This window comes from Oncorhynchus keta, chromosome 8, assembly GCF_023373465.1.
Source record: "Oncorhynchus keta strain PuntledgeMale-10-30-2019 chromosome 8, Oket_V2, whole genome shotgun sequence".
Taxonomy (NCBI): domain Eukaryota; kingdom Metazoa; phylum Chordata; class Actinopteri; order Salmoniformes; family Salmonidae; genus Oncorhynchus; species Oncorhynchus keta.
Genome location: NC_068428.1, coordinates 42,169,443 through 42,188,995, shown reverse-complemented (window position 1 = coordinate 42,188,995; position 19,553 = coordinate 42,169,443). Strand labels below are relative to the sequence as shown.

The window sequence follows — 19,553 nt, the reverse complement described above, 5'->3', positions numbered from 1 at the left end:
TAGAGAGGTGAGATAGAGAGGTGAGATAGAGAGGTGAGATAGAGAGGTGAGATAGAGAGGTGAGATAGAGAGGTGAGATAGAGAGGTGAGATAGAGAGGTGAGATAGAGAGGTGAGATAGAGAGGTGAGATAGAGAGAGACTTTCTGCGCAAGGTGAGAAGACATCACTACGAGTCTGAATACAGTGCTGCTTTGTGAAGGACACTGTTCTGAGCCACAAACACACAGTATATTACCATTACCTAAGCACTGGAACATTACCTTACATTACCTAAGCACTGGAACAATGACCAATGGTCAAACTTCAAACTTCCTCGCTTTGTCCTTTTTCCCGAAAACTTCACAAGCTCTTAGACTGTTCACACACACACACACACACACACACACACACACACACACACACACACACACACACACACACACACACACACACACACACACACACACACACACACACACACACACACACACACACACACACACACACACACACACACACACACACACACACACACACACACACACCATTCCCACGGCCAAAGACAGTCAGATAAAAGCAATAGGAGTCCACAGCAGAAGTGAGACATCATCATGATATAAAGGGTTGCCAGGTCTGTGAGAGTGGAAGTAAACCTTTAGCCCTCACAACACATCAGTCATGTGACCTCTCTGACCTCTCCGACCGCCAGAAGCAGCTCTGTCATAAAGACGCACAGCGTAGCAGGTCTCCACTATCCTCTACGCGTTTTCATCACGAGGCTGAGGTTTAGCAGTGACACGCACACCCTGGAAGTGACAGGACTGTGACAGGATGGTTCTATATTAGACCTGTCTCAACCCCTGACCCAGGCTATCCCTCTCCTGCTTAGCTGTGGTCCTCCCACGGTCTTTACTCTCCCTGGTTAGTAGGGAACAGAGGTGGCTTCCCACACCTACCACACACTACAGGAGTAGGGAACAGAGGTGGCTTCCCACACCTACCACACACTACAGGAGTAGGGAACAGACACTACAGGAGTAGGGAACAGAGGAGGCTTCCCACACCTACCACACACTACAGGAGTAGGGAACAGACACTACAGGAGTAGGGAACAGAGGAGGCTTCCCACACCTACCACACACTACAGGAGTAGGGAACAGAGGAGGCTTCCCCCACCTACCACACACTACAGGAGTAGGGAACAGACACTACAGGAGTAGGGAACAGAGGAGGCTTCCCACACCTACCACACACTACAGGAGTAGGGAACAGACACTACAGGAGTAGGGAACAGAGGAGGCTTCCCACACCTACCACACACTACAGGAGTAGGGAACAGAGGAGGCTTCCCCCCCCTACCACACACTACAGGAGTAGGGAACAGAGGAGGCTTCCCCCTACTACACACTACAGGAGTAGGGAACAGAGGAGGCTTCCCCCTACTACACACTACAGGAGTAGGGAACAGAGGTGGCTTCCCCCTACTACACACTACAGGAGTAGGGAACAGACACTACAGGAGTAGGGAACAGAGGTGGCTTCCCCACCTACACACACTACAGGAGTAGGGAACAGACACTACAGGAGTAGGGAACAGAGGAGGCTTCCCCCTACTACACACTACAGGAGTAGGGAACAGAGGTGGCTTCCACACCTACCACACACTACAGGAGTAGGGAACAGAGGAGGCTTCCCCCTACTACACACTACAGGAGTAGGGAACAGAGGTGGCTTCCCCCTACTACACACTACAGGAGTAGGGAACAGAGGAGGCTTCCCCCTACTACACACTACAGGAGTAGGTAACAGAGGAGGCTTCCCCCTACCACACACTACAGGAGTAGGGAACAGAGGAGGCTTCCCCCTACTACACACTACAGGAGTAGGGAACAGAGGTGGCTTCCCCCTACTACACACTACAGGAGTAGGGAACAGAGGTGGCTTCCCCCTACTACACACTACAGGAGTAGGGAACAGAGGTGGCTTCCCACACCTACCACACACTACAGGAGTAGGGAACAGACACTACAGGAGTAGGGAACAGAGGAGGCTTCCCCCTACTACACACTACAGGAGTAGGGAACAGAGGTGGCTTCCCACACCTACCACACACTACAGGAGTAGGGAACAGAGGAGGCTTCCCCCTACTACACACTACAGGAGTAGGGAACAGAGGTGGCTTCCCCCTACTACACACTACAGGAGTAGGGAACAGAGGAGGCTTCCCCCTACTACACACTACAGGAGTAGGTAACAGAGGAGGCTTCCCCCTACCACACACTACAGGAGTAGGGAACAGAGGAGGCTTCCCCCTACTACACACTACAGGAGTAGGGAACAGAGGTGGCTTCCCCCTACTACACACTACAGGAGTAGGGAACAGAGGTGGCTTCCCCCTACTACACACTACAGGAGTAGGGAACAGAGGTGGCTTCCCCCTACTACACACTACAGGAGTAGGGAACAGAGGTGGCTTCCCCCTACTACACACTACAGGAGTAGGGAACAGAGGAGGCTTCCCCCTACTACACACTACAGGAGTAGGGAACAGAGGTGGCTTCCCCCTACTACACACTACAGGAGTAGGGAACAGAGGTGGCTTCCCCCTACTACACACTACAGGAGTAGGGAACAGAGGTGGCTTCCCCCTACTACACACTACAGGAGTAGGGAACAGAGGTGGCTTCCCCCTACTACACTACAGGAGTAGGGAACAGAGGAGGCTTCCCACACCTACCACACACTACAGGAGTAGGGAACAGAGGAGGCTTCCCCACCTACCACACACTACAGGAGTAGGGAACAGAGGAGGCTTCCCCCTACTACACACTACAGGAGTAGGGAACAGAGGAGGCTTCCCCCTACTACACACTACAGGAGTAGGGAACAGAGGAGGCTTCCCCTACTACACACTACAGGAGTAGGGAACAGAGGAGGCTTCCCCCTACTACACACTACAGGAGTAGGGAACAGAGGTGGCTTCCCCCTACTACACACTACAGGAGTAGGGAACAGACACTACAGGAGTAGGGAACAGAGGTGGCTTCCCACACCTACCACACACTACAGGAGTAGGGAACAGACACTACAGGAGTAGGGAACAGAGGAGGCTTCCCCCTACTACACACTACAGGAGTAGGGAACAGAGGTGGCTTCCCACACCTACCACACACTACAGGAGTAGGGAACAGAGGAGGCTTCCCCCTACTACACACTACAGGAGTAGGGAACAGAGGTGGCTTCCCCCTACTACACACTACAGGAGTAGGGAACAGAGGAGGCTTCCCCCTACTACACACTACAGGAGTAGGTAACAGAGGAGGCTTCCCCTACACACACTACAGGAGTAGGGAACAGAGGAGGCTTCCCCCTACTACACACTACAGGAGTAGGGAACAGAGGTGGCTTCCCCCTACTACACACTACAGGAGTAGGGAACAGAGGTGGCTTCCCCCTACTACACACTACAGGAGTAGGGAACAGAGGTGGCTTCCCCACCTACCACACACTACAGGAGTAGGGAACAGACACTACAGGAGTAGGGAACAGAGGAGGCTTCCCCCCTACACACTACAGGAGTAGGGAACAGAGGTGGCTTCCCACACCTACCACACTACAGGAGTAGGGAACAGAGGAGGCTTCCCCCTACTACACACTACAGGAGTAGGGAACAGAGGTGGCTTCCCCCTACTACACACTACAGGAGTAGGGAACAGAGGAGGCTTCCCCCTACTACACACTACAGGAGTAGGTAACAGAGGAGGCTTCCCCCTACCACACACTACAGGAGTAGGGAACAGAGGAGGCTTCCCCCTACTACACACTACAGGAGTAGGGAACAGAGGTGGCTTCCCCCTACTACACACTACAGGAGTAGGGAACAGAGGTGGCTTCCCCCTACTACACACTACAGGAGTAGGGAACAGAGGTGGCTTCCCCCTACTACACACTACAGGAGTAGGGAACAGAGGTGGCTTCCCCCTACTACACACTACAGGAGTAGGGAACAGAGGAGGCTTCCCCCCCTACCACACACTACAGGAGTAGGGAACAGAGGAGGCTTCCCCCACCTACCACACACTACAGGAGTAGGGAACAGAGGAGGCTTCCCCCTACTACACACTACAGGAGTAGGGAACAGAGGAGGCTTCCCCCTACTACACACTACAGGAGTAGGGAACAGAGGAGGCTTCCCCTACTACACACTACAGGAGTAGGGAACAGAGGAGGCTTCCCCATACTACACACTACAGGAGTAGGGAACAGAGGAGGCTTCCCCCATACTACACACTACAGGAGTAGGGAACAGAGGAGGCTTCCCCCCCTACCACACACTACAGGAGTAGGGAACAGAGGAGGCTTCCCCTACTACACACTACAGGAGTAGGGAACAGAGGTGGCTTCCCCCTACTACACACTACAGGAGTAGGGAACAGAGGAGGCTTCCCCCTACTACACACTACAGGAGTAGGTAACAGAGGAGGCTTCCCCTCCTCCTCCACTCTACAGGAGTAGGGAACAGAGGAGGCTTCCCCCCCTACTACACACTACAGGAGTAGGGAACAGAGGAGGCTTCCCCCCCTACTACACACTACAGGAGTAGGGAACAGAGGAGGCTTCCCCCCCTACCACACACTACAGGAGTAGGGAACAGAGGAGGCTTCCCCCACCTACCACACACTACAGGAGTAGGGAACAGAGGAGGCTTCCCCCCCCTACCACACACTACAGGAGTAGGGAACAGAGGAGGCTTCCCCCACCTACCACACACTACAGGAGTAGGGAACAGAGGAGGCTTCCCCACCTACCACACACTACAGGAGTAGGGAACAGAGGAGGCTTCCCCCCCTACTACACACTACAGGAGTAGGGAACAGAGGAGGCTTCCCCATACTACACACTACAGGAGTAGGGAACAGAGGAGGCTTCCCCCATACTACACACTACAGGAGTAGGGAACAGAGGAGGCTTCCCCCTACTACACACTACAGGAGTAGGGAACAGAGGAGGCTTCCCCCTACTACACACTACAGGAGTAGGGAACAGAGGAGGCTTCCCCCATACTACACACTACAGGAGTAGGGAACAGAGGAGGCTTCCCCATACTACACACTACAGGAGTAGGGAACAGAGGAGGCTTCCCCCTACTACACACTACAGGAGTAGGGAACAGAGGAGGCTTCCCCCTACTACACACTACAGGAGTAGGGAACAGAGGAGGCTTCCCCATACTACACACTACAGGAGTAGGGAACAGAGGAGGCTTCCCCCTACTACACACTACAGGAGTAGGGAACAGAGGAGGCTTCCCCATACTACACACTACAGGAGTAGGGAACAGAGGAGGCTTCCCCCTACTACACACTACAGGAGTAGGGAACAGAGGAGGCTTCCCCCATACTACACACACTACAGGAGTAGGGAACAGAGGTGGCTTCCCCACCTACCACACACTACAGGAGTAGGGAACAGAGGAGGCTTCCCCATCTACCACACACTACAGGAGTAGGGAACAGAGGAGGCTTCCCACACCTACCACACACTACAGGAGTAGGGAACAGAGGTGGCTTCCCACACCTACCACACACTACAGGAGTAGGGAACAGAGGTGGCTTCCCACACCTACCACACACTACAGGAGTAGGGAACAGAGGTGGCTTCCCACACCTACCACACACTACAGGAGTAGGGAACAGAGGTGGCTTCCCACCTACCACACACTACAGGAGTAGGGAACAGAGGTGGCTTCCACACCTACCACACACTACAGGAGTAGGGAACAGAGGAGGCTTCCCACACCTACCACACACTACAGGAGTAGGGAACAGACACTACAGGAGTAGGAACAGAGGAGGCTTCCCCCTACCACACACTACAGGAGTAGGGAACAGAGGAGGCTTCCCCCTACACACACTACAGGAGTAGGGAACAGAGGTGGCTCCCCCACCTACCCACACTACAGGAGTAGGGAACAGAGGAGGCTTCCCCCTACTACACACTACAGGAGTAGGGAACAGACACTACAGGAGTAGGGAACAGAGGAGGCTTCCCCCCACCACACACTACAGGAGTAGGGAACAGACACTACAGGAGTAGGGAACAGAGGAGGCTTCCCACACCTACCACACACTACAGGAGTAGGGAACAGAGGAGCTTCCCCCTACTACACACTACAGGAGTAGGGAACAGAGGAGGCTTCCCCCCCTACTACACACTACAGGAGTAGGGAACAGAGGAGGCTTCCCGCCCTACTACACACTACAGGAGTAGGGAACAGAGGAGGCTTCCCCCTACTACACACTACAGGAGTAGGGAACAGAGGAGGCTTCCCCCTACTACACACTACAGGAGTAGGGAACAGAGGAGGCTTCCCCTACTACACACTACAGGAGTAGGGAATAGAGGAGGCTTCCCCCCCTACTACACACTACAGGAGTAGGGAACAGAGGAGGCTTCCCCCACCTACCACACACTACAGGAGTAGGGAACAGAGGAGGCTTCCCCCCCTACTACACACTACAGGAGTAGGGAACAGAGGAGGCTTCCCCCACCTACTACACACTACAGGAGTAGGGAACAGAGGAGGCTTCCCCCCCTACCACACACTACAGGAGTAGGGAACAGAGGAGGCTTCCCCCACCTACCACACACTACAGGAGTAGGGAACAGACACTACAGGAGTAGGGAACAGACACTACAGGAGTAGGTAACAGAGGAGGCTTCCCCCCCTACCACACACTACAGGAGTAGGGAACAGAGGAGGCTTCCCCCCCTACTACACACTACAGGAGTAGGGAACAGAGGAGGCTTCCCCCCCTACTACACACTACAGGAGTAGGGAACAGACACTACAGGAGTAGGGAACAGAGGAGGCTTCCCCACCTACCACACACTACAGGAGTAGGGAACAGACACTACAGGAGTAGGGAACAGACACTACAGGAGTAGGGAACAGAGGAGGCTTCCCCCCCTACCACACACTACAGGAGTAGGGAACAGAGGAGGCTTCCCCCCCTACTACACACTACAGGAGTAGGGAACAGAGGAGGCTTCCCCCCCTACTACACACTACAGGAGTAGGGAACAGGAGGCTTCCCCCTACTACACACTACAGGAGTAGGGAACAGACACTACAGGAGTAGGGAACAGAGGAGGCTTCCCCCTACACACACTACAGGAGTAGGGAACAGAGGAGGCTTCCCCCACCTACCACACACTACAGGAGTAGGGAACAGAGGAGGCTTCCCCCCCTACTACACACTACAGGAGTAGGGAACAGACACTACAGGAGTAGGGAACAGAGGAGGCTTCCCCCCCTACTACACACTACAGGAGTAGGGAACAGACACTACAGGAGTAGGGAACAGAGGTGGCTTCCCACACCTACCACACACTACAGGAGTAGTGAACAGAGGAGGCTTCCCCCCCTACTACACACTACAGGAGTAGGGAACAGACACTACAGGAGTAGGGAACAGAGGAGGCTTCCCCCACCTACCACACACTACAGGAGTAGGGAACAGACACTACAGGAGTAGGGAACAGACACTACAGGAGTAGGTAACAGAGGAGGCTTCCCCCCCTACCACACACTACAGGAGTAGGGAACAGAGGAGGCTTCCCCCACCTACCACACACTACAGGAGTAGGGAACAGAGGAGGCTTCCCCCACCTACCACACACTACAGGAGTAGGGAACAGAGGAGGCTTCCCCCTACTACACACTACAGGAGTAGGGAACAGAGGAGGCTTCCCCCACCTACCACACACTACAGGAGTAGGGAACAGAGGAGGCTTCCCCCTACTACACACTACAGGAGTAGGGAACAGAGGAGGCTTCCCCCCCTACTACACACTACAGGAGTAGGGAACAGAGGAGGCTTCCCCCACCTACCACACACGACAGGAGTAGGGAACAGAGGAGGCTTCCCCCCCTACCACACACTACAGGAGTAGGGAACAGAGGAGGCTTCCCCCCCTACTACACACTACAGGAGTAGGGAGCAGAGGAGGACACTACAGGAGTAGGGAACAGAGGAGGCTTCCCCACCTACCACACACTACAGGAGTAGGGAACAGAGGAGGCTTCCCCCTACTACACACTACAGGAGTAGGGAACAGAGGAGGCTTCTCCCAACACACTACAGGAGTAGGGAACAGAGGAGGCTTCCCCCACCTACCACACACTACAGGAGTAGGGAACAGAGGAGGCTTCCCCCCCTACTACACACTACAGGAGTAGGGAACAGAGGAGGCTTCCCCCACCTACCACACACTACAGGAGTAGGGAACAGAGGAGGCTTCCCCACCTACCACACACGACAGGAGTAGGGAACAGAGGAGGCTTCCCCCACCTACCACACACTACAGGAGTAGGGAACAGACACTACAGGAGTAGGGAACAGAGGAGGCTTCCCCCACCTACCACACACTACAGGAGTAGGGAACAGAGGAGGCTTCCCCCACCTACCACACACTACAGGAGTAGGGAACAGAGGAGGCTTCCCCCCCTACTACACACTACAGGAGTAGGGAACAGACACTACAGGAGTAGGGAACAGAGGAGGCTTCCCCACCTACCACACACTACAGGAGTAGGGAACAGAGGAGGCTTCCCCCACCTACCACACACTACAGGAGTAGGGAACAGAGGAGGCTTCCCCACCTACCACACACGACAGGAGTAGGGAACAGAGGAGGCTTCCCCCTACCACACACTACAGGAGTAGGGAACAGAGGAGGCTTCCCCCTACTACACACTACAGGAGTAGGGAACAGACACTACAGGAGTAGGGAACAGAGGAGGCTTCCCCACCTACCACACACTACAGGAGTAGGGAACGGAGGAGGCTTCCCCCCCTACTACACACTACAGGAGTAGGGAACAGAGGAGGCTTCCCCACCTACTACACACTACAGGAGTAGGGAACGGAGGAGGCTTCCCCCCCTACTACACACTACAGGAGTAGGGAACAGACACTACAGGAGTAGGGAACAGACACTACAGGAGTAGGGAACAGAGGAGGCTTCCCCACCTACCACACACTACAGGAGTAGGGAACAGACACTACAGGAGTAGGGAACAGAGGAGGCTTCCCACACCTACCACACACTACAGGAGTAGGGAACAGACACTACAGGAGTAGGGAACAGAGGAGGCTTCCCCCACCTACCACACACTACAGGAGTAGGGAACAGACACTACAGGAGTAGGGAACAGAGGAGGCTTCCCCACCTACCACACACTACAGGAGTAGGGAACAGAGGAGGCTCCCCCCTACTACACACTACAGGAGTAGGGAACAGAGGAGGCTGCCCCCCCTACCACACACTACAGGAGTAGGGAACAGAGGAGGCTTCCCCCCCTACTACACACTACAGGAGTAGGGAACAGAGGAGGCTTCCCCACCTACCACACACGACAGGAGTAGGGAACAGAGGAGGCTTCCCCACCTACCACACACGACAGGAGTAGGGAACAGAGGAGGCTTCCCTACCACACACTACAGGAGTAGGGAACAGAGGAGGCTTCCCCCTACTACACACTACAGGAGTAGGGAACAGAGGAGGCTTCCCCCCCTACTACACACTACAGGAGTAGGGAACAGAGGAGGCTTCCCCCACCTACCACACACTACAGGAGTAGGGAACGGAGGAGGCTTCCCCCCTACTACACACTACAGGAGTAGGGAACAGAGGAGGCTTCCCCCACCTACCACACACTACAGGAGTAGGGAACGGAGGAGGCTTCCCCCCCTACTACACACTACAGGAGTAGGGAACAGACACTACAGGAGTAGGGAACAGAGGAGGCTTCCCACACCTACCACACACGACAGGAGTAGGGAACAGAGGAGGCTTCCCACACCTACCACACACTACAGGAGTAGGGAACAGAGGAGGCTTCCCCCCTACTACACACTACAGGAGTAGGGCACAGACACTACAGGAGTAGGGAACAGAGGAGGCTTCCCCCCCTACCACACACTACAGGAGTAGGGAACAGAGGAGGCTTCCCCCCCTACTACACACTACAGGAGTAGGGAACAGACACTACAGGAGTAGGGAACAGAGGAGGCTTCCCCCACCTACCACACACTACAGGAGTAGGGAACGGAGGAGGCTTCCCCCCCCTACTACACACTACAGGAGTAGGGAACAGAGGAGGCTTCCCCCCCTACTACACACTACAGGAGTAGGGAACAGACACTACAGGAGTAGGGAACAGACACTACAGGAGTAGGGAACAGAGGAGGCTTCCCCACCTACTACACACTACAGGAGTAGGGAACAGACACTACAGGAGTAGGGAACAGAGGAGGCTTCCCCCTATACCACACTACAGGAGTAGGGAACAGAGGAGGCTTCCCCCCCCTACCACACACTACAGGAGTAGGGAACGGAGGAGGCTTCCCCCCCTACTACACACTACAGGAGTAGGGAACAGACACTACAGGAGTAGGGAACAGACACTACAGGAGTAGGGAACAGAGGAGGCTTCCCCCACCTACCACACACTACAGGAGTAGGGAACATACACTACAGGAGTAGGGAACAGAGGAGGCTTCCCCCTACCACACACTACAGGAGTAGGGAACAGAGGAAGCTTCCCCCCCTACCACACACTACAGGAGTAGGGAACAGAGGAGGCTTCCCCCCCTACCACACACTACAGGAGTAGGGAACAGAGGAAGCTTCCCCCCCTACCACACACTACAGGAGTAGGGAACAGAGGAGGCTTCCCCCCCTACCACACACTACAGGAGTAGGGAACAGAGGAGGCTTCCCCCCCTACTACACACTACAGGAGTAGGGAACAGACACACTACAGGAGTAGGGAACAGACACTACAGGAGTAGGGAACAGACACTACAGGAGTAGGGAACAGACACTACAGGAGTAGGGAACAGACACTACAGGAGTAGGGAACAGACACTACAGGAGTAGGGAACAGACACACTACAGGAGTAGGGAACAGACACTACAGGAGTAGGGAACAGACACTACAGGAGTAGGGAACAGACACTACAGGAGTAGGGAACAGACACACTACAGGAGTAGGGAACAGACACTACAGGAGTAGGGAACAGACACTACAGGAGTAGGGAACAGACACACTACAGGAGTAGGGAACAGACACACTACAGGAGTAGGGAACAGACACACTACAGGAGTAGGGAACAGACACTACAGGAGTAGGGAACAGACACTACAGGAGTAGGGAACAGACACTACAGGAGTAGGGAACAGACACACTACAGGAGTAGGGAACAGACACACTACAGGAGTAGGGAACAGACACACTACAGGAGTAGGGAACAGACACTACAGGAGTAGGGAACAGACACTACAGGAGTAGGGAACAGACACACTACAGGAGAATGTATGCACACATGACTGTAAGTCGCTTTGGATAAAAGCGTCAGCTAAATGGCATATATTATTATTATTATTATTATATATATTAGGGAACAGACACTACAGGAGTAGGGAACAGACACACTACAGGAGTAGGGAACAGACACACTACAGGAGTAGGGAACAGACACACTACAGGAGTAGGGAACAGACACACTACAGGAGTAGGGAACAGACACACTACAGGAGTAGGGAACAGACACTACAGGAGTAGGGAACAGACACTACAGGAGTAGGGAACAGACACTACAGGAGTAGGGAACAGACACACTACAGGAGTAGGGAACAGACACTACAGGAGTAGGGAACAGACACACTACAGGAGTAGGGAACAGACACACTACAGGAGTAGGGAACAGACACACTACAGGAGTAGGGAACAGACACTACAGGAGTAGGGAACAGACACTACAGGAGTAGGGAACAGACACACTACAGGAGTAGGGAACAGACACACTACAGGAGTAGGGAACAGACACACACTACAGGAGTAGGGAACAGACACACACTACAGGAGTAGGGAACAGACACTACAGGAGTAGGGAACAGACACTACAGGAGTAGGGAACAGACACACTACAGGAGTAGGGAACAGACACTACAGGAGTAGGGAACAGACACACTACAGGAGTAGGGAACAGACACTACAGGAGTAGGGAACAGACACTACAGGAGTAGGGAACAGACACTACAGGAGTAGGGAACAGACACACTACAGGAGTAGGGAACAGACACTACAGGAGTAGGGAACAGACACTACAGGAGTAGGGAACAGACACTACAGGAGTAGGGAACAGACACACTACAGGAGTAGGGAACAGACACACTACAGGAGTAGGGAACAGACGCACACTACAGGAGTAGGGAACAGACACACACTACAGGAGTAGGGAACAGACACTACAGGAGTAGGGAACAGACACACTACAGGAGTAGGGAACAGACACACTACAGGAGTAGGGAACAGACACTACAGGAGTAGGGAACAGACACACTACAGGAGTAGGGAACAGACACACTACAGGAGTAGGGAACAGACACACACTACAGGAGTAGGGAACAGACACACACTACAGGAGTAGGGAACAGACACTACAGGAGTAGGGAACAGACACACTACAGGAGTAGGGAACAGACACTACAGGAGTAGGGAACAGACACTACAGGAGTAGGGAACAGACACACTACAGGAGTAGGGAACAGACACTACAGGAGTAGGGAACAGACACTACAGGAGTAGGGAACAGACACACTACAGGAGTAGGGAACAGACACACTACAGGAGTAGGGAACAGACACACTACAGGAGTAGGGAACAGACACACTACAGGAGTAGGGAACAGACACTACAGGAGTAGGGAACAGACACTACAGGAGTAGGGAACAGACACACTACAGGAGTAGGGAACAGACACACTACAGGAGTAGGGAACAGACACACTACAGGAGTAGGGAACAGACACACTACAGGAGTAGGGAACAGACACACTACAGGAGTAGGGAACAGACACACTACAGGAGTAGGGAACAGACACACTACAGGAGTAGGGAACAGACACACTACAGGAGTAGGGAACAGACACACTACAGGAGTAGGGAACAGACACACTACAGGAGTAGGGAACAGACACTACAGGAGTAGGGAACAGACACACTACAGGAGTAGGGAACAGACACTACAGGAGTAGGGAACAGACACTACAGGAGTAGGGAACAGACACACTACAGGAGTAGGGAACAGACACACTACAGGAGTAGGGAACAGACACTACAGGAGTAGGGAACAGACACACTACAGGAGTAGGGAACAGACACTACAGGAGTAGGGAACAGACACTACAGGAGTAGGGAACAGACACACTACAGGAGTAGGGAACAGACACACTACAGGAGTAGGGAACAGACACACTACAGGAGTAGGGAACAGACACTACAGGAGTAGGGAACAGACACTACAGGAGTAGGGAACAGACACTACAGGAGTAGGGAACAGACACTACAGGAGTAGGGAACAGACACACTACAGGAGTAGGGAACAGACACACTACAGGAGTCTGATTCCAAGACTGGCGAAAGTGTTTCCTCGGACTGTTAATTTCAACGTAAATACACCGAAACAAATCAACACACACTGCGTTTCCGTACCTGGTATTCTGATGTAGGACCAGCCATGCCGGGGGTAGAGCGCCATCACTCCCCCAGGGCATCGTGGGTAGAAAGTGTTGGCTCGGGACATCCAATCAGAGGCCAGATCAAGGGAGCCGTACAGGAAGCAGTGCTTGGCGGCCATGCCCCCTCCGGCCCTCGTCTCCTGCCACTCGTACTCAGCGCTGCGGTCGTCACAGTACCGCTCCATGGGAACTGCCGTAACCTAGGAAGCAACACAAAATTAACTATTGTCTTTCTGATGAAGTGTTCCAATGTTGATTTGATTAAGTTTCATTCCAACTGCCAGCCGACCACACAACCCCAGCCGACCCCACGACCCCAGGTCGGGTCTCGTGACTCCAGCCGACCCCACAACCCCAGGTCGGGTCTTGTGACTCCAGCCGACCCCACAACCCCAGGTTGGGTCTCGTGACTCCATCCGACCCCACAACCCCAGGTCTTGTGACTCCAGCCGACCCCACAACCCCAGGTTGGGTCTCGTGACTCCATCCGACCCCACAACACCAGGTTGGGTCTCGTGTTGGGTCTCGTGACTCCAGCCGACCCAACAACCCCAGGTCTTGTGACTCCAGCCGACCCCACAACACCAGGTTGGGTCTCGTGACTCCAGCCGAACCCACAACCCCAGGTTGGGTCTCGTGACTCCTGCCGACCCCACACCCCAGGTCTCGTGGCTCCAACCGACCCAACAACCCCAGGTCTCGTGACTCCAACCGACCCAACAACCCCAGGTCTCGTGAATCCAGCCGACCCCACACCCCCAGGTCTGGTCTCGTGACTCCAGCTGACCCCACAACCCCAGGTCTCGTGACTCCAGCCGACACCACAACCCCAGGTCTTGTGACTCCAGCCGACCCCACAACACCAGGTCTTGTGACTCCAGCCGAACCCACAACCCCAGGTCGGGTCTCGTGACTCCAGCCTACCCCACAACCCCAGGTCGGGTCTCGTGACTCCAGCCGACCCAACAACCCCAGGTCTTGTGACTCCAGCCTACCCCACAACCCCAGGTTGGGTCTCGTGACTCCATCCGACCCCACAACCCCAGGTCTTGTGACTCCAGCCGACCCCACAACCCCAGGTTGGGTCTCGTGACTCCATCCGACCCCACAACACCAGGTTGGGTCTCGTGTTGGGTCTCGTGACTCCAGCCGACCCAACAACCCCAGGTCTTGTGACTCCAGCCGACCCCACAACACCAGGTTGGGTCTCGTGACTCCAGCCGAACCCACAACCCCAGGTTGGGTCTCGTGACTCCTGCCGACCCCACACCCCAGGTCTCGTGGCTCCAACCGACCCAACAACCCCAGGTCTCGTGACTCCAACCGACCCAACAACCCCAGGTCTCGTGAATCCAGCCGACCCCACACCCCCAGGTCTGGTCTCGTGACTCCAGCTGACCCCACAACCCCAGGTCTCGTGACTCCAGCCGACCCCACAACCCCAGGTCTCGTGACTCCAGGCGACCCCAAACCCCAGGTCGGGTCTCGTGACTCCAGCCGACCCCACAACCCCAGGTCTCGTGACTCCAGCCGACCCAACAACCCCAGGTCTCGTGACTCCAGCCGACCCCACAACCCCAGGTCGGGTCTCGTGACTCCAGCCTACCCCACAACCCCAGGTCGGGTCTCGTGACTCCAGCCGACCCAACAACCCCAGGTCTTGTGACTCCAGCCGACACCACAACCCCAGGTCTTGTGACTCCAGCCGACCCCACAACACCAGGTCTTGTGACTCCAGCCGAACCCACAACCCCAGGTTGGGTCTCGTGACTCCTGCCGACCCCACACCCCAGGTCTCGTGACTCCAGCCGACCCCACACCCCCAGGCCGGGTCTCGTGACTCCAGCCGACCCCACAACCCCAGGTCTCGTGACTCCAGGCGACCCCACAACCCCAGGTCTCGTGACTCCAGCCGACCCCACAACCCCAGGTCTCGTGACTCCAGCCGACCCCACAACCCCAGGTCTCGTGACTCCAGCCGACCCCACAACCCCAGGTCTCGTGACTCCAGCCGACCCCACAACCCCAGGTCTCGTGACTCCAGCCGACCCCACAACCCCAGGTCGGGTCTCGTGACTCCAGCCGACCCCACAACCCCAGGTCTTGTGACTCCAGCCGACCCCACAACCCCAGGTCTTGTGACTCCAGCCGACCCCACAACCCCAGGTCTTGTGACTCCAGCCGACCCCACAACCCCAGGTCTTGTGACTCCAGCCGACCCCACAACCCCAGGTCTTGTGACTCCATCTGACCCCACAACCCCAGGTCGGGTCTCGTGACTCCAGCCGACACCAGGCCCGGTCTCATGGCTAGGGTTGCAAAGGGTCAGAAACTTTTTTTTACAGAAATTTTCCATTGGGAAGTTTAAGCACAGGAATTTTTGAAATTTTGCTTAAATTCAACCAAAACGCAGTGAACCTTTTTTGTGGGATAAATATAAGGCAATTCGAGGTCTTGTGGCATATTTGGGTTAAACTATCCCCAATTCAATGGAATTGTAACCCTCTGCATGCACAGTGTATTCTTCCATCACATGTACAGCAAGTTTGAGTTTTTACCAAAAAGTTATATTTTGGTTTCATCTGACCATATGACATTCTCCCAATCTTCTTCTGGATCATCCAAATGCTCTCTAGCAAACTTCAGACGGGCCTGGACATGTACTGGCTTAAGCAGGGGGACACGTCTAGCACTGCAGGATTTGAGTCCCTGGCGGCGTAGTGTGTTACTGATGGTAGGCTTTGTTACTTTGGTCCCAGCTCTCTGCAGGTCATTCACTAGGTCCCCCCGTGTGGTTCTGGGATTTTTGCTCACCGTTCTTGTGATAATTTTGACCCCACGGGGTAAGATCTTGCGTGGAGCCCCAGATCGAGGGAGATTATCAGTGGTCTTGTATGTCTTCCATTTCCTAATAATTGCTCCCACAGTTGATTTCTTCAAACCAAGCTGCTTATCTATTGCAGATTCAGTCTTCCCAGCCTGGTGCAGGTCTACAATTTTGTTTCTGGTGTCCTTTGACAGCTCTTCGGTCTTGGCCATAGTGGAGTTTGGAGTGAGACTGTTTGAGGTTGTGGACAGGTGTCTTTTATACTGATAAATTCAAACAGGTGCCATTAATACAGGTAAACGAGTGGAGAACAGAGGAGCCTCGTAAAGAAGAAGTTACAGGTCTGTGAGAGCCAGAAATATTGCTTGTTTGTAGGTGACCAAATACTTATTTTCCACCATAATTTGCAAATAAATTAATTACAAAATCCTACAATGTGATTTTCTAGATGTTTTTTCTAATTTTGTCTGTCATAGTTGAAGTGTACTGTACCTATGATGAAAATTACAGTCCTCTCATCTTTTTAATTGGGAGAACTTGCACAATTGGTGGCTGACTAAATACTTTTTTGCCCCACTGTATGTTATTTCTTGCTAACTAGTAAATAGTAGCAAGAAATAGGGAGTTTTCTAGGGAGTTTTTCCTAGCCACCGTGCTTCGACACCTGCATTGCTTGCTGTTTGGGGTTTTAGGCTGGGTTTCTGTACAGCACTTTGAGATATCAGCTGATGTACGAAGGGCTATATAAATACATTTGATTGAGCCTACAGCAAAGTTTGTTTAATCATTTCTAACTTGTTAACAATTTCCGCGAGTTAGTTTTTGCTACCATGTGGGTTTTAGCTTGCTTGAGCCTGCTAAGTGAGGAGTGTTAATTCACCTGTTTCCATACATGTTTCACTTTAAAACATTTATCTTACAAAGGAGTTGTTTAATAATAACTGCTTAACTATTTATCTGTACATGAAATTATATATTTTTTTTACTAATTTCTTTCTATCTGATGTGTGGAGACATTTCACTGCAGCTAATGTAGAAGGGAAAACTGTGTACATTTACAAATACTGTGCCAAATCATATGTGAAGAACGCAACAAAGATGCAGAATCATCTGGCCAAGTGCATAAAGTTCCCTCAGCGGTCACAACAGCGCAACCTCTGACAAAAGTCCCTCTGATTCATCATTTTCACCTCGAATAGAAGTAGACACCTTATTGATAGCAATAAGGAATGTAGTCAAGAGAAATGCTGATGAATGTCTTGTTCGAGCTGTGTATGCAACTGGTTCACCTCTGATGCTCACAGGCAATGTGTGTTGGAAGAGAGTTCTGAATGTTCTTCGCCCAGCATACACCCCTCCAACCAGACATGCTTCATCTACTCATTTGCTGGATGCAGAGGTCAACAGAGTTCAAATTAAGGTCAAGAAAATCATAGAGAAAGCAGACTGTATTGCAATCATCTCTGATGGGTGGTCGAATGTTTGTTGGCAAGGAATAACTAACTACATCATCTCCATCCCTCAATCAGTATTCAACAAGAGCACAAACACAAGGGACAACAGACACACTGGTCTCTACATTGCAGATGAGCTGAAGGCTGTCAATGTCCTTGGACCACAGAAGGTATTTGTGCTGGTTACAGACAATGTTGTGAACATGAAGTCTGCTTGGTCTAAAGTGGAGGAGTCCTACCCTCACATCACACCCATTGGCTGTGCTGCTCATGCATTGAATCTGCTCCTCAAGGACATCATGGCACTGAAAACAATGGATACACTCTACAAGAGAGCCAAGGAAATGGTTAGGTATGTGAAGGGTCATCAAGTTAAGGCAGCAATCTGCCTCACCAAGCAAAGTGAGAAGAATAAGAGCACCACATTGAAGCTGCCCAGCAACACCCATTGGGGTGGTGTGGTCATCATGTTTGACAGTCTCCTGGAGGGGAAGGAGTCTCTCCAAGAAATGGCCATATCACAGTCTGCCGATATGGACAGCCCCATCAAGAGGATCCTCCTGGATGATGTATTTTGGGAGAGAGTGGTAAGGAGCATGAAACTCCTGAAACCTATAGTAGTAGCCATTGGACAGATTGAGGGAGACAATGCCATCCTGTCTGATGTTCAGACTCTGCTTGTAGATATAAGAGAAGAAATCCGTACTGCCCTGCCCACTTCACTGGTGCTCCAAGCAGAGCGAACAGCAGTTCTGAAATACATCAATAAGCATGAAGACTTCTACCTGAAGCCCATACACGCCACAACATACATGTTGGACCCCAAGTCTGCTGGCAAGAACATCCTGTCTGGTGCAGAGATCAACAAGGCTTATGGTGTCATCACTACCATGTCTCGCCACCTTGGCCTGGATGAGGGCAAGGTTCTTGGCAGTCTGGCGAAGTACAGACATATTACACTGCAATATGGCATCTCCATCATGCCAACATATCTCATCAGCCACCTGGTGGAAGGGACTTTGTGGATCTGAGGCTCTTTCCTCTGTTGCCTCCCTCATCCTCCAACTCCCACCAACATCAGCCGCCTCAGAGCGCAACTGGTCCTTGTTTGGGAACACACACATCAAAGCACGCAACAGGCTGACCAATACAAGGGTTGAAAAATGTGTGGCCATCCGGACAAATTTGAGGCTTTTTGAGCCTGACAACAAGTCATCCTCAACAAGTTTGGAAGGTGACAGTGAAGAGGAAGTCTCAGAGTCTAATGTTCAAAAGGTGGACATTGATGAGGTCCAGGGAGAAGACATGGAAGCCTGAGAGGAAGACAACCAAAGCTTTAGTTTCTAGACTATCAACGTTTCTGGGCGATGTGATGGATCCTTGGGCATCATTCTATATTCCCTTCCTTTTGTTGTTCAGTGAAATTATCCCATATGTAGAGTCAACTCATTTAATTAAAGTTAAATTCGTAACTAAATATTTTTTTTTACATTTCTAATGGAAGGATTGAATCATTTGCAATTATGTCTACTTATGATGAGGTAAAAGGTTTATGTTTGTCTCCATATGATATGGTAAATATATCCAATGCAAAAAACATCTACATTTAAATTGTATTAATATTAATTCCCATATATTCCCGTGAATTCCCATATATTCCCGTGAATTCCCATATATTCCCGTGAATTCCCATATATTCCTGT

At 52.6% G+C, this 19,553-nt stretch overlaps 1 protein-coding gene and 1 long non-coding RNA gene across 55 annotated transcripts in view; both read right to left on the bottom strand.

The window, feature by feature from the left end:
- ino80 (INO80 complex ATPase subunit) overlaps nucleotides 1-19,553 on the bottom strand; it is a 122,097-nt gene that overhangs the window by 47,150 nt on the left and 55,394 nt on the right. For all 50 annotated transcript variants that reach the window (XM_052524268.1, XM_052524270.1, XM_052524271.1 and 47 more), the window contains exon 26: nucleotides 13,544-13,769. In XM_052524268.1, the coding sequence (XP_052380228.1) occupies nucleotides 13,544-13,769 (226 nt within the window). The remainder of the gene's footprint in view (nucleotides 1-13,543; nucleotides 13,770-19,553) is intronic.
- Nucleotides 1,003-8,480, bottom strand: LOC127931461 (uncharacterized). 5 transcript variants are annotated; one of them, XR_008141299.1, is made up of 3 exons: nucleotides 8,402-8,480; nucleotides 8,290-8,334; nucleotides 1,003-1,044 (listed from the first exon to the last, which is right to left on the bottom strand). It is a non-coding gene; the product is annotated as an uncharacterized LOC127931461 (long non-coding RNA). The 5 variants fall into 5 exon arrangements; XR_008141298.1 differs by lacking the exon at nucleotides 1,003-1,044 and adding an exon at nucleotides 1,070-1,111; XR_008141297.1 differs by lacking the exon at nucleotides 1,003-1,044 and adding an exon at nucleotides 1,182-1,223.